This window comes from Odocoileus virginianus, chromosome 4 (genome assembly GCF_023699985.2).
Source record: "Odocoileus virginianus isolate 20LAN1187 ecotype Illinois chromosome 4, Ovbor_1.2, whole genome shotgun sequence".
NCBI lineage: Eukaryota > Metazoa > Chordata > Mammalia > Artiodactyla > Cervidae > Odocoileus > Odocoileus virginianus.
In genome coordinates this window covers 65990807-66007385 of record NC_069677.1, presented here as the reverse complement: position 1 = coordinate 66007385, position 16579 = coordinate 65990807, and the positions used below count along the sequence as shown (strand labels likewise).

Here is a 16579-nt window from a genome sequence, read left to right as displayed (position 1 = left end):
AAGAGGAAGGAAATCCAAAAAAGAGGGGATAAATGTAAACATACAGCTGATTCACTTTGCTGAATAGTAGAAACTAGCACAGCATTGTAAAGCAACTATACTCCAATAAAAATTAATTTAAAAAAAAGTCATTATTAATCATCAAAAGCATCTTAAGTGCCCATCCTTACATAATATGAATGTATTATATAATGTTGGAATAATGCAGGAGACAAAGGCAGCAGCAGATTCTACATATGCTAATTAAGTAGAATTTCCCAGTGGCCCTGGTATGAAGTATAATTATAAAGTATGTTTATCATATATTTATAAAATTCTTAAAAGCATTTTAAATACTTATGAAGTATACTTTATCTCAATGTACACATATAATTATAACTATAATATAGAATTTTATATTTTATTTATATAGATATGTATATTTTTTAATATATATAAATACAGGATGACCCTTCATCCTCATTTCCCAGAATATAGTCCCCATGTATACCTGTTTATCTGGCACAGTTATTAGTTGTATCCCCTTCTCTCTCTCAAGTGTCTTGTTGTTTTAGATGCCGAATTATATGTTCACCATATTTATTGTGCTTATAAAATCTGTTTCCACTAGCACATGTTCATATATTTATATAATCGTAGATCTATTGGTATGTGCATGTGGATATATATGTATTTGTGTGTTTATAAGGTGTATGTTAAAGGCTTTACAGCTAAAAAACAAACTCAGGAAAATAGTAACATAAATCAGATGATCACAGTTATCTAATTACAGATTGATTTATTGGTTTAAAATATTGGCTCACCAAAAATTTTTTAACAATAACATTTTTCATGCTTATTTATTCCATTCTGGTGATACTGCTGAAAATAATGGATATATTATACGAAACTTGCTTTTTAGTACATATTTCAGAATATTACATATAAATTTAATCTCATCTGCTTTCCAGCTTCTTTCTTTTTCTGAAGTCTGCTCTGGGCTTTCCATTGGCAAGAACTCCTAAGACTTCTGTTTTCACTTACTCTCGATGAAGAAATATAGCAGAGGAGATCACTTTTTTTTTTTTAAGTCAAAGAATACTATTTTTGGTGGGAATGACTGCCTCCCCCCTGAACTCATTTAAGTCTGAATTCTAATTTTAGGGATATCCTTAAAGTAAGGATGACTGTTCAAAACTCTGGGTCCAATGTGGTTTTACTTCATGTTCTCGTCAGTTGCACCAACCAGACCAGCTGAAGGGGCCAGGCTGGGCTCGGTGCTGGGAGAAGCCGCTTGGCAGGGAGTGCTTGGAAAGGTAGCAGGTGCGTGCAGGTGACAGGGATGCAGGGACACAGCTGCTCGGTCGCCAGGCAGGCAGCAGCCCCATTGCTGTCCAGTCTTCCTGTTTCTCAAGAGAAGATACATTGATTTTTATGTTAAATCTTACTGTTCTTTGACATCAGCTTTTTTTTTTTTTCTCCCCAAAAAAACATGGTCCAGATGCCACGTGGGTCAAACACCACTGGTAGGGACCAGCTGTGTTTGAGGCCCACAGTGGGTCCCCTCTGGTCTTCAGACTTCAAACTCAGTTGCACGTTGGACATGTAGAATATGACTTGAAATTGCATCTTCGACAACTGTCACTGCCTTTTCACCTTGCATTTACGGATTTGGATGCTTTGTTCTAAACTGTGACATGGGCTCCTTGATTACAAGCTTCTTGAGGGTATGAAACTCAACTGTGCCTCATTCTGACTGAACTTCGTGTTCCTCAGCCTTGTCCCCTTCAGCAGGCAGAGCTGAAGTCAGTGTCACCTGTCCCCGAAAGGGGGTTTGGCGAGGCTTTCCTGCCTTCCCTCACCCCTGTCCCAGGGCCACTCCCCCCTACTGTCTGTCCCAGCGCTCCCGATCCTGCACCTTCACTGGGAATCTTGGCTTTACAGCATCATGTGAACACGTCTTGACTTCCCTGCTATACTGCAGACCTTTGGGGGCAGAAATTTTGTTTCTGTAACGGTGCTGGATTTTAATGTCAGCTCCCAGACCTGGTTCTGGCTGGTGGATAAAAACCATGTGAATATCCTCTGAGACGATTTTCCAGTGTTTACTCATGTGCCTTTCAAATTTGTTATCACAGGGACAAATAGGATGTTCCTTATTCACTAAATAAGGTACAAAAATATATATAGGTTCCAGGGTCTCACCCCAGCTGTTCCAAATGAGAATCTTGGCAGGGGCAGAGTAGGGGGACTCTATAAATTCTGTACTATATTAAAGCTTCCCAGGTGATTCAGATGCATAACCAGGTTCGAGAACTTCTATCCCAAAGCATAAAGTAGGTATTCAGTAAATCTCTGTTCCAAGGAGAAATTAACTCTTGTCTTCCTATAGCACTCAGCCAATATTCAAGAAATGATGGTCAAGAGAGTTAAATTCTGAATTCACATACTAATTCTCCCCATCTCACCTTCTTAGGTGGGGCTGAGGCCGTCTACTCCTTCCCAGGTTCTTACACTGTCTGGGGTAGATGGATTAATTCTTACCTGGACTAGAGGATGGTCACTAGCTGGTTTGCAACCAGCTGGCCTCCCTCTAATCATCTCCATGTGCTGAAGCCTCAGTGATCCTGAGTGATTTAACTCAAATCTGATGATAATTTTTAATGATAACTAGTACTTACAATATAAAACTTGCTGTGGGGAGTCCACTAGAGCCTGTTATGAGATGGTCTGACTGTTTCAAGCTTCTCAGGTGGTGCTAGTGGTAAAGAATCCACCTGCCAACGCAGGAGACACAGGGTTCCAGTCCTGGGTCGGGAAGATCCCCCGGAGGAGGAAATAGCAACCCACTCCAGTATTCTCGCCTGAAAAATCCAATGGACAGAGGGGGCTAGCGGGCTGCAATCCATAGGGCCGAAAAGAGTTAGACATGACTGAGCGACTGAGCACACACAACCCTTCCAAACAGGAGAAAAAGATATGAGAAGGGAGAAAAAGGGGCCTAGAAAAGAGGGACCTCACGGAAGACCAAAGAAGTAGGTAGGTCATTGATCTGTAAGCCAGTGAAGGATAGACTCTGGCAATCCATTCAGGGGTGACCCTTTCTCTCTTCAGGGGTGCAGAGAGGGCCATAAAGATTCCTTTTTATTTAATTTTATTTAAAGACTTAGTCCCCCACATCCCTGGAAAAGATTCATGGAACGTTACAAGTAACAGGTAAAACAAGAGTAGAAGAGCTATCACTAAATAAAGTGAGACAGTGGTCACACCAGAAACCCAGGCTCACAGTGGCTACAACAGTCGATGGTAAACGTTAGTTCTAAGCTTCCTCATTTCGAGAACTAAAAGAGAAATGTGGTGAGCACATTGTTCTCATTATCTGGATAATGGAGAATTTGTTAGTAGAAATGCACTTTTTCCAGTGGCTGAATGAAATAAAAGAAGTTATCAAATGGATTCTTGTATAAAGGACACTAACATAATGGGCACAGCTCATAATTGCTTTACAAAAAGGTAAAAAGAGAGGCTTTATGTGGCCATCTGGTCTTTCCGACTGAATGAATGCCACGAGCTAAATGTTATACTCCAGTGCTAGGAAGACATGGCCACTGGGAGTTAAAGATCGGCAAGCTGTATGGGCTTTCTGGACATCACTTGATCAGAGAGAGAGACTTGATGAACAGCAGCTGAGTAGTATGTCTTTTAGACCAGAGTGGGTATTTTGGCCAGGGCACTACAGTTAAGTGCAGGAGTGATCTCTTAGTATATAGTGAAATTAGTTTGGTGAGTTGCTGTTAGCATTTTTTAAGTGAAAGATAATAGAACAGGACAGACAGCATCACACCTCTAAAGGGAAAGTTTTAGTTTCACTTTTGTCTCGAGTCCCTATGCACCGTGTATTTTTTAGTGTAGGTAGCTATGAAAGCTGGTGTTTTGGACTGTCCCTCACTAGAATATTAGTGGGTAGGCTCTGGCCAACCCAGGCTCATTATAAAACATAGAGAATAATAAGACCTGAGTACAACAGGAGTGGGATCCTCAGACCAGAACAAGAGCCATCATGCCTTTAAATTGTGCTAATTTAAGAACCTGTGACTAGACAGTATTATAAACTCAGAAACATACTTCCCTGGTTTTGTGTTTTGTTTCCATTTTGGTTGCATTTAGTACCTCGCAGAGTTATTTTTGAACACCCCAGTCTACTATGGCTATGATAAAAGGGAAATCAGAGGAATGAGGTGAGTCCCCACATGGGCCAGTAGTGCAGAGGGCAGGGGGCCCCTGGTGGTCAGACTCAGTCATGCAGACCAAGACTTTTCTCTGAGAGACCCTTCAGAGCCACAAATGAGGAATGACTCCTCCAGTTCTTTCTTCTTCCCTGAGCAGCCAATAACTTTAGTTACAGATACTGCTTGCTTTGGCTTCCCCAGTGGCTCAGCAGTAAAGCCTCCACCTGCAATGCAGGAGACTCTGGGTGGGGAAGATCCTCTGGAGCAGAAAAGGGCAACCCACTCCAGTATCCACTCCAGTATTCTTGCCTGGGAAATCCCATGGACAGAGGAACATGGTGGGCTACAGTCCTTGGGGTCACAAAGAGTCAGACATGACTGAGTGCACACACACACACACACACACACACACACACACACACTGCTGAGTTAAGGAAAACTTTTAAAAAATAATTTTCTTGCTTCATGAACTAAAGTGAAAGTGAAAGTCACTCACTCAGTTGTGTCCGACTCTTTGCGACCCCATGGACTATATAGTCTATGGAATTCTCCAGGCTGGGATACTGGAATGGGTAGCCTTTCCCTTCTCCAGGGGATCTTCCCAACACAGGGATAGAACCCAGGTCTCCTGCATTGCAGGCTGTGTTTGGAACAAATCATTAGGGTGGATCATCAGAAATAGATAGGAGTTTTGTGATGGGACCATGACATTGCCTGATTCTAAGAATTCAACACAGCAGCCCTGAGTGATGATGAGACCCTTAACATTTATCGGGGAACCTTCTCCCCCCAAATTTGGACATGTATATGTAGCCTACAACTTTGGAGAAAGTCAGAGAAAAAGTTCTGGGAGGATTTCCAACTATAACAACTATGAGCAATGGTATGAGAAACAGGCTGGGGCAAGATAAAGATTAAGCTTCTAAGGTTGACTCCAAGTCTTTGGAGCAACAACAAAATGAGATTAAAAAGAAACAAAGACCACAAAACCCTGTATTTTCATACAAAAAATAAGTTTTTCAAAGAAATAAAAAATAGCCTATAAACCAAAGAGCTCCTTGTGGAAGGACCTTTATCTCTGACCACTTCTCTCCTCTTCTTTTAGATGACAGTCATGTCCCTTTCCAGGGACCTCAAGGACAACTTACACAGCGACACAGTGCTCTCCATCTTAAATGAGCAGCGCATTCGCGGCATTTTGTGTGATGTCACTATCATTGTGGAAGACACCAAGTTTAAAGCCCACAGCAATGTCCTGGCTGCTTCAAGCCTTTATTTCAAAAACATCTTTTGGAGCCATACCATCTGTATTTCCAGCCACGTCCTGGAGCTGGATGATCTCAAAGCTGAAGTGTTTACAGAAATTCTCAATTATATCTACAGCTCCACAGTCGTCGTCAAGAGACAGGAAACTGTCACTGATCTCGCAGCTGCTGGGAAAAAGCTGGGAATATCCTTCTTGGAAGATCTTACTGATCGCAACTTCTCCAGTTCCCCGGGTCCCTATGTATTCTGCATTACTGAAAAGGGAGTGGTCAAGGAAGAAAAAAATGAAAAAAGGCATGAAGAACCAGCCATCACTAACGGGCCAAGGATCACAAATGCATTTTCCATCATTGAAACAGAAAACAGTAATAACATGTTCTCTCCACTGGACTTGAGAGCAAGTTTCAAAAAGGTCTCCGACTCCATGAGAAACACCAGCCTCTGCCTGGAGAGGACTGACGTCTGCCACGAGGTGGAGCCCGTGCGCACCCTCGCCGAGCACTCCTATGCCGTGTCTGCCGTGTCTTCCGTGGCTGAGGCTTACAGAAGTCAGCCTGCCCGGGAACAGGACAGCAGTTCACCTGCAAAAACAGGGAAGGAGAACTCCGAAGCTGTTGCAGCAAAACCGAAAACATGCCGAAAGCCAAAGACACCCTCCGTACCCCAGGAATCAGATTCCACTCCAGAAAATATACCAGCCCCTCCAGCAAGCAACTTGGAGGTGCCTCAAGAAGAAACTCCACAGCCAGCTGCAGTTCTTTCCCTTTCAAAATCTCCCAGCCACAACGAAGGAGAGGTCCAATTTCCCAGGGCGGAGGAAAATAAATCCTCTGATGTCCCCGGGCCGCCAGCCGCTGAGGTGCCGCCTCTCGTTTACAACTGCAGCTGTTGTTCCAAATCTTTTGAGAGCAGCACTTTGCTCAGTGCCCACATGCAGCTTCACAAGCCGACCCAGGAGCCCTTGGTGTGCAAGCACTGCAACAAGCAGTTCAGCACCCTCAACAGGCTGGATCGGCACGAGCAGATCTGCATGAGGTCAAGCCACATGCCCGTTCCTGGAGGGAATCAGCGCTTCTTAGAAAACTATCCCACCATTGGACAGAATGGAAGTTCATTCACAGCTCCAGAACCTTTATTAGCTGAGAATAGGATTGGTGACTTTTCCAGTCCCGGGAGCACTCTGCCAGAAACAGAACACATGGTTAAATTTGTTAATGGGCAAATGCTCTATAGCTGCGTGGTGTGCAAACGCAGTTATGTGACTTTATCCAGCCTCCGAAGACATGCAAATGTTCACTCCTGGAGGAGAACATATCCTTGCCATTACTGCAACAAAGTGTTTGCTTTGGCTGAGTACAGGACAAGACATGAGATTTGGCACACAGGGGAAAGGCGGTATCAGTGCATTTTCTGTCTGGAGACGTTCATGACCTACTATATACTCAAAAACCACCAGAAGTCTTTCCATGCCATCGATCATAGACTTTCCATCAGTAAAAAAACGGCAAACGGAGGCTTGAAGCCTAGTGTCTATCCATATAAACTTTACAGGCTCCTGCCCATGAAATGCAAGAGAGCTCCTTACAAGAGCTACCGACATTCTTCCTATGAAAATGCTCGAGAAAACAGTCAGCTGAATGAGCCTGCACCTGGTCCCTATGTTATTCAGAATCCACACAGCTCTGAATTACCTACTCTGAATTTCCAGGACAGTGTAAACACCTTGACCAACAGTCCAGCCATCCCATTGGAAACACCAGCACGTCAGGACGTGCCCACTTCGGCCAGTATACAAAACGTAGAGGGTACCAAATGGGGCAAGAGGGGAGAGTTGAAAGTGGATCTGGACAATAACTTTTATTCCACAGAGGTGTCTGTTTCTTCCACTGAAAACGCTGTCAGCTCGGACCCCCAGGCAGGGGACGTGCCTGTTTTGGCCGTGAGTAACGGCAGTGAGAACTCCACTTCTGTGATCAGCTACAGTGGCTCAGCCCCCTCGGTCATCGTGCACAGCAGTCAGTTTTCATCGGTGATAATGCACAGCAATGCCGTTGCTGCCATGACCAGCCGCAACCCCAGAGGAGCCCCTTCAGATCAGACTGTCAGTCAGACCCCAAAAGAGGATGGCAAGCCCACTGAGCCAGACAAAGTTGGGAGGGCCGTCAGCAGACCCAAGAGCATGAAGGAGAAAAAGAAAGCTGGCCCATGTAACAGGGGAGAAATACCAGAGGAGTCCAAATTCACTGCTGATCCTGGAGGCTCACTGGGCAAAACTACAAATACCATGAAAGAAATGAGTAAAATTGAAACCTACATAGCAAAGCCCGCTCTCCCGGGAACCTCCACAAACAGCAACGTCGCGCCCCTTTGTCAAATAACGGTGAAAATCGGGAATGAAGCCATTGTGAAGAGGCACATCCTTGGCTCTAAACTGTTCTATAAGAGAGGGCGGAGACCCAAATACCAAACGCAGGAGGAGACGCTGCCCCAGGAGAGCGACCAGGAAGCCAACGGAGACAACCCTCTCGGGCTCTGCCAGTCCGAGTGCATGGAGATGAACGAGATGTTTGACGATGCCAGTGACCAGGATTCCACAGACAAACCGTGGCGCCCGTACTACAACTACAAACCCAAGAAGAAATCCAGACAGTTGAGAAAAATGAGGAAGGCCAACTGGAGGAAGGAGCACGAAAACAGGAGCCCGAGCAGTAAGTGTAGATACCCGGCCGACCTGGACTGTGCAGTGGGCAAGGCTCCGCCGGAGAAGGCCTTCGAGGAAGAGGAAAACAAGGAGATGCCTAAGCTGCAGTGTGAACTCTGCGACGACGGAGACAAAGCCTCGGGGGCCGGGAGCCAAGGGAGGCCCCACCGGCATCTCACGGCCCGGCCTTACGCATGCGAGCTCTGCGCCAAGCAGTTCCAGAGCCCCTCCACCCTCAAAATGCACATGCGGTGCCACACGGGAGAGAAGCCATACCAGTGCAAGACCTGTGGCCGGTGCTTCTCTGTGCATGGCAACCTCCAAAAGCATGAGCGCATCCACCTGGGCGTGAAGGAGTTCGTCTGTCAGTACTGCAACAAGGCCTTCACATTGAACGAGACCCTCAAAATCCACGAAAGGATCCACACGGGAGAAAAACGATACCACTGTCAGTTCTGCTTTCAGAGTTTTTTGTATCTGTCCACGAAAAGGAATCATGAGCAGAGGCATATCAGGGAGCATAATGGGAAGGGCTATGCCTGCTTCCAGTGCCCCAAAATTTGCAAAACAGCTGCTGCCCTGGGAATGCACCAGAAGAAACACTTGTTCAAAAGCCCCAGTCAGCAGGAGAAAGCAGAAGGTGACACAGGCCACGAAAGCTCCAATCCCCTGGAGAATCCACATTTCATTGATTCAGAAGGCACTAACCAAAAGGATAATGTACAAACCGTTGTTGATAATGTCCTTTGAATGGAGATACTTAGGGGGAAAAAACCTTTGAGAATACAAGTTGGTGGGGGGTTTTTTTTTGTTTTTTTTGTTTTTAGTTAGCTGTTTCTTTTGTTTCTGTTTAGTTTTGTTCACTTAACAGTTATGAAGGAGTGAAATGTAACAAAGAAAATCTCATTTGTTCAAATTCCAGAAGAAGGATCCTAATATCCACTTTGGGTTTTAGCATTAACTTCATGCAAAGTATGCAAAAACAAAATAGCCGAATCTTCCAGTATCCCAAGTGTCTTGTGAAAGTTTATGAAGTTCTCAGTTGTGATATTTTTGCCAGTGGGAGAAAAAAAGAGTTTAATTTTAGCATAATTTAAAACTTTCTGGTGAGTGCTCATAGGAGCTGGCTGCTCAACTGTCTTTAGTAACTGGAGATATAAGGGTCAGATATCATGAAAATGTCACCTTCATAAATATGTTAAAAGGAAATGAGCTATGACAGTCATTATTCTCATCCAGCTTCTGCACTATTAAAAATTGTTTAAATTAATGGGTACATATGAAATAATAGTATAGCTGAAAATATGTGTGAAATGAGTAACCCAAGTAGGACATTCATATGTTATCTAGAACTACTTTTCTGCAACACAAGCCTTGTAAAATACAGATACAAAGCACTATAACTTTTAACTGTCCATGTCCCCTGTAGTGAATTATAATGATGAGCAATAGATCTGCAAATAATGAGAACTGATGTAAAAATCAGTAGGAAGCATTTTGAGTACGACTTCAGAGCATGTGTATGCTTTTAGATGGAATGCTGTTCTCTTGAAGTTATGGCTGAGCTGTTACTAGAACCGGTCTTCTCAAGTCCCAAAAAACATAGGTCATGCCTTATCCACGGGGGAGAACCTTCCCAGAAGTTACATGTGATTACCTGTGCTGTGCTGTGTATTACTTTCTGGTGGCCTCACTTCATAAAATGAAAAAAGGTCAAATTCTTCTGAAACTCCCTGAAGTCTTCCATCCATCACAAGGCCATGGACGTGGAGGTCTTTCCAGATAGATCTAATCATACTCAAGGGTTCAAGTAAAACCTGGCATCTCCTGTGCCACTGAAGGAGTGTCTTGGAAATTAAGTGCAAGGCACATGTATGGTGGTGAATCCCAGGCACTTGAAAGTGACAGAAAGCCTAATCCCTACAATTGTCAGCCTTCTTGGAAATCATGCAGCCCACAAGCATATACTATTTAAAAAATAAATAAAGGACAACAGAAACACACACACCCCTGCCCCACCCAATAATGACTTGAGTGGGTAGGAAGTGATGACCTTCCTTGCCTCAAATGGAGCTTTGTCTTTGGAGGGTAGAGAGATAGAATGTGGAGTGACGAGGTTCCATGACTTACTTACATGCTTCAAAAACATATAGAATATATTCACAAGTCAGATGCCTTGTCTTCATGTTTGCAGACAACTGAGACCCTGGTTCGATTCCTGGGTCGGGAAGATTTGCTGGAGAGGAGATAGGCTACCCATTCCAGTATTCTTGGGCTTCCCTTGTGGCTCAGCTGGTAAAGAATCCACCTGCAATGCAGGAGACCTGGGTTCGATCCCTGGGTTGGGAAGATCCCCTGGAGAAGGGAAAGGCTACCCACTCCAGTATTCTGGCCTGGAGAATTCCATGGACTATATAGTCCATGTGGTTTCAGAGTTGGACATGACTGAGCCACTTTCAGCCCCCTTGCTAAAAACCCACTTCCGTGTTTAATGTTCTTTTTCTTTGAACTGCACCATCAACACGGCCCTCAAAATCTAACCACCCTATAGGATATTCCGTCACATGGACTAGGTTCCTGGGAAGCTGGAAGCCATGATTCTTTAACTTTTTAAGCTGCCAGAATAGGAGGGAGAGAGAAAACATTCTTACCCATTTGATCACCAGAACACCAGTATGAGCAGAATCTGGAACCCGGTTCAAGGATGACCTGCAGCCATTCGTGTTCACAGGATTTGACAGCTGGAAACCCAAGATTACCCAAGGCTGCAAGGGATACCATTGTGAAGAAATGGCTTGAAGGACTCCGGGTTCTCTCTTCAAGTGTTGTGATGTCTCCACAAAGAAGACTTCATGTGGATTGGGGTGGACCAGAAAGCATCTAAACACCCAGAAAAGGACATAATCAAAGCTGATCTTTTTATACTATAGTACTTTGCTGTTAAATAACCCTAATATTGTATTTGCATTTATCTTTTGTTCATCTACTTTCACTTATAAACAGTATTATGTAATAGAGGAAAATGGAAAAATGCAAATGAGTTCAACTTTATTTTATACATTGTATATATGTACACCCGAACCGTTCATTTGGGTTTTGTTAAAGAGATAGTCACAAAGGGCTTATGCAAATCATTTTGAATTGATAATTAGAAAACTGAATAAGCAATCTTGTGATCTACCAATTTGTTTTATCTCAATCAGGATTATGAATCAAGAATTACTGTGTATTTCAGTCATTTTGATTTGAAGTAACTCTAAATATAAAATGATTACATGTAATGATGTCTCCCAGCCCTTCCATGTGGATATTTTTTAAGTGGACTTGTATGCTAATAATTCTAGACCAAAGTAAATATGGCAGAATATTTATACATGAAAAAAGTAATTTTGCAAATATTTTCTATAATTGTATTATTCGTTTAAAATGTTGATAGCTTGTGTTAGTTTCAGGGAGGGGTGTATATTTTGATAAAAAATACTTGACTTTGTAATTCTGTATATTCTATACAATTTATAGCAGAGCCGTTTTAAGACAGCCTTGTCACATTTTTTGTTAATTGTGAAAATTTTATTCGAAGTGATGTTTATGCATTGAGTACATAACGACCAACTAGAGTTAAAGTAAGTGTGAACAGTGAAACATACTGTATGCTGTACAAGATATATTGTAATTTGCTGTTTTAGCATCTGTATTTTGGTTAGAAGATATTATTAAATGCAGATGTTAAGGGTTGGAAAAGTCTAATTTTATTTTTAGAACTAATGGATATAAATTTGTTTTTGCTTGATTAAAATAGCTTATTCTTATGTTGTCTCTTTTTAAACATTTTAGTGTTAATTCTTTTGTGCAGCCAGGCAGCAATTTCATTTGTATGAGTCACAGCGTTGTTTCACATATGATTCATTCGGTATATTTCTGTTTCCTTACTTGTTTACATTCCATGGTACCTGCTTACATGCTTAGGACTCAAATGGAATATGACATTAAAAAAAGCAGAATAAAAGAGACTGAAATCTTGTTATCATTTAGTGCTTCGATAGGCCTGATATTATGATAAACCTGAGTGTTGGAAGTATTCTACTCCAGTCATCCACAGAAAACAGATTTCACTTATTAACTACCAGATATTTGGCAACATTCTTGCCACAGTCTATCTCATTCAGTCTTTTCCCAGCCACCCTATCTCATTCAGTCTTTTCCCAGCCACCCTTCTTTATCTGCATTTTATAAGTGACTTTGAGAAGATCCCACAGCCAGACAGCCAGGATCCTAACCCTTGTCTGCCTGACTCCAAAGCCCACGTTTTTGTTCCTTCTCTGCATCTTAGAGGGAAGTGCTTAATGTAAACTGAACAGAGAGTGAGGGAGAGACCTGACCAAGTAGCGCAGCTTGTGATGGTAGCTGTCACATTCTCAGCTGTGAGGAGGCCGTAGTCGGGTCAGCTCCCTGGACTCAACTCTGATTGGCTTACTGAGGCCTCAATACTTTGGGCATTTGGTCGCTCTTATATTTGAGTATATTGCTCTATGAAGTCAGTTTGTAAAAGTTTGTAAACTTTTTTTAATGTGGAGTGAAATTATGATTTAATGCTTTTGTAAACTAGCCATTTTTCACATAAAAAAATCTGTCCTGTCATCGCAGATCATACTCCCAAACTTAGCTACTTATCTGCAAATACAGGCAATTACTCACAATGGGTAATGTGACAGGAGAGCCAGAGGCTCAGGCAATACAGCCCATCAACAGCACAGGGAAATTAGCTCAAGTGTCCAGCCCTGATTGCTGGTCCACAGCACCAATTTTGTGTTTGAAGGGCAACCCAAACCAGATTCTCCTAAAATTCTATAACTACTATCTGCTAAAAGGAACTATCTATCAAAACAGCAGAATTAATATTGAAAGAATTTGTAACAGTTGAGAAACTAGATTAGAACCATAAAAACAAATGACACAAAGTAGTCCTGTTTGTACATATTCTTTTTAAGATTTTTCTTGACATGTACCATTTTTTAAAAATCTGTATTGAATTTGTTACAGTATTGCTTCTGTTTTATGTTTGGGGTAGTTTTTTTTTTGCACTGAGGCATGTGAGATCTTAGCTCCCCGAACAGGGATCGAACTCACATGCCCTGCTTTGGAAGGTGAAGTCTTACCACTCAACTGCCAGGAAAGCCTCTGTACATATCCTTTTAATGACTTCAGGTCTTTTTATCCTTACTGCTCACTTTCCTCTTTCTTATCTCTGATCGATTGATTTTGCTCCACTCCCTGTTTCCATCTATTCCTCTTTGCGGGGACAACAGTTCTCCCCATTTCAAGTTCTTTGTATCTGAGAACTCCTCAACTCACACCCGCATTGTGGTCTCTGTTAATCTAACCCCCTTTAGTTCCTCCTTTTCTTCTTCCCTCCCCAGTTTGCACCCTTTGATCCTGATTATTCAAGCAAGTGAGCAGATGAGCTGGTGTGCAATTTTTAACTAAACACTCCAAATTTAGATCTGGAAAAGCTGTTTATAGCAGAAATGGGATTACGTTTTTATTATTTCCTTCTTGACATCTGAGATACCAACTAATTCTATGTAGTATGTTTTACTAAGAAGTCAAGAGCATCTTTTTCAATAATTTTTAATGTGATGACTTTCTGTGTAATTATATGCTCAGTCATGTCCAACTGTGGCCCCATGAACTGTAGCCCACCAGGCTCCTCGGTTCATGAAATTTTCCAGGCAAGAATACTGAAGTGAATTGCCATTCCCTTCTCCAGGGTATCTTCCCAACCCAGGGATCAAACCTACATCTCCAGCATTGGCAAGATTCTTTACCACTAGCACCACCTGGGAATCATAGGAGTATTTTACTCCAGTTGCAAGACACTTTGTTATATTTAAAAGCTGTTTAACAGGCTAACTTATGAAGAATTTTATTTCATTTATTCAAAATATGTTTAATTTTCAGTGTCCAGCATTTTGTCAAGGTTACGGCTACAGAGATATAAGAGGTAGCTTGTGACTTCAAGGAATATGAGGCCAGGAAAGGAGGCAGTAGATGATTACAAAATAAGCCCTGAGCTCCTAGGGACTCAGAACCAAAGCAGGGAGTGTTGGTACTGAGCTGGGGCTGACAGAGCCTGGGCTTCCTAGTGTGGGCAGGTCCAGGTAGAGTTGATTAAAAAGAGCTAGGAGTGAATGTATATTGCCCCAAAAGCCTGGGGTTTGTGGTGGTGAGTCAAGAGAGGCATGCTAAGGGCACATCACTAGGGCCTCATGGGTCTGGCCAAAGAGTTGTTTGTTTTTTTTCTATCTGAAAGCAGAAGGGCTATGGTGGGGGGTGGAGGAGTCCACGAGGGGCTGAGTGCTAGGAGATGAGGTCAGAGAGATGAATCACAGATCCGAGCAAGATGAGAAGCCATTGCAAGGCTTAAGCAGAGAGGAACCCATCTGATGTATTTAAAGGCTCACTCTCCCTGCAGTACAGTGAACAGACCACAGGATGGGGGTGGGGGTGGGGAAATCAGACGAGAGGCTGAGACAGCATACAGGAGAGATGACAGTAGCCTGGACAAGAATGGGAGCAATGAAAACAGACTAGGTCACATTCTGGATAGACATTTTTTAATCTTTAATTTAAAAAATTTCAAACATGCAGAAGTAGATTAGTATGGTGGACTCCAGTGTACCTACCCATCATCCAACTCCAACAATCTACCATTCACAGCCAATTTTGTTCTACCTATACCCTCACCTACTTCCCCTCTGTACTGTATTATTTTGAAGCATATCCCAGACATCATACTCTTTTGTCTGTAAATATTTCAGAATATATCTTTTTTTTAAAAAAATAAGCATTTCTTATATAACCATACCATTATCACACCTTCAAAAATAATATTCCTAAATGTTATCAAATTTATTAAAATTTCTGATTATCTTGTAATTGTCATAATCATTTTTACAAGTTGAATCAGCATCCAAATAAGGTCCCACATTACAATTGGTTGATATAGCTAAGTATCTTTTAATCTTTGGTTCCACCATCACTTTTTCCCCCTTTGCAATTTATTTATTTTTAATATTTATTTGGTTGCATTGGGTCTTAGTTCTGGTACTCAAGCTGAGTTGCTCTGCAGCATGTGGGATCCTAGTTCCCCAACCAGGGATCAAACCTGAGTTGCCTGCATTGCAAGGTGAATTCTTAACCACTGAACCATAAGGAAAGTCCCTGAAATTTATTTTTGAGGAAATTAGATCCTAAAGAGTTTCTCACTACCTGTGAAGCAGCAAGACAACTTCCTAGACTGTTATATTCTTCCATCAGGAGGTTTGTATGGTCCAGCTGAGCTTAAGGATGTACTGAAGATAGGATTTGCAAGTGATTTAAGTCCTAGTGGATGAGGAAAACAGAACAGTCAAGAATGACTCTGAGCTTTGGGCCTGAGCAATTGGAAGGATGGAGTTGCCAACAGACAACTAGATACATGGATCAGAAGTTCATAGCAGAGTACAGTCTTCAGGTATGTTTCATTCATTCAAAACATATTTGAGCCAAGTAAGGAAATCCAAGAGTGGGCAAAACCAATGGTCCCTGGAGTTTATGATCTAGTGAAAAACATAAAAAGTTAAATAATTACAACTGCAATAAGTGCTGTGAAGAATAGATACATAGTGTTATGGGGACATTTAATGGGGGGACCTAACCAAGTCTGGGAGTTCAAGAGAAGTCATCCTCAAGGAAGTAATTTCTGAGCTGAGCTCTAAGGGATGAATGAGAGTTGAAGTGGGAGAGAGTTTCCAGGTGGAATACAATACAAAAGTCTGCTTCTAGAGTGAACAGGGTGCCTTGGAACCAGTGGTGGCCAGAAGACAAGAGAGATGGGATCTGAGATGAGACTGGAGGACAGAAGCCATGCCATGTGGACTTCCCAGGTCACACTAAGGACTTTGATCTTACACTCAGAGCAGCAGGAAACCACTGATCTATTTCCAGCAGATTGGAACACAAAGAGGTATTGTCATCAGTTTTGTATTGTGAAAAAGTCACTGTCACTGAAATGTAGAGCACTGGAGGATGGTAGTAAGCAGGAATAGAGCAGTTAGGAAGCTATTGCAGTGGTCCAAGATGGAGATGATGGCATGGACTGCATATAGACAGTAAAGATAGAAAAGGGGAGGATTTGAGGATTTGAGGGGAGGATTTAGGGACTTCCCTAGTGGCTCAGGTGGTAAAGAATCTGCCTGCAATGCAGGAAACCCAGGTTCAATCCCTGGGTTGGGAAGATCTTGAGGAGAAGGGAGTGGCTACTCACTCCAGTATTCTTGCCTGGGAAATCCCATGGGCTGAGGAGCCTGGCAGGCTATAGTCCATGGGATCTCAAAGAATTGGACACAACTAAGCAACTAACACT

The 16579-nt window shown here is 42.5% G+C and overlaps 1 protein-coding gene across 9 annotated transcripts in view; it reads left to right on the top strand.

Annotated features, from left to right (window-relative positions):
- Window positions 1-12185, top strand: part of ZBTB38 (zinc finger and BTB domain containing 38) — a 131124-nt gene extending 118939 nt beyond the window's left edge. For all 9 annotated transcript variants that reach the window (XM_020879291.2, XM_070466665.1, XM_020879296.2 and 6 more), the window contains one exon: window positions 5314-12185. In XM_020879291.2, coding sequence (XP_020734950.2) covers window positions 5314-8925 — 3612 coding nt within the window. In that variant the 3' untranslated portion in view covers window positions 8926-12185. The remainder of the gene's footprint in view (window positions 1-5313) is intronic.
- The last annotated feature ends 4394 nt before the right edge of the window (window positions 12186-16579 follow it).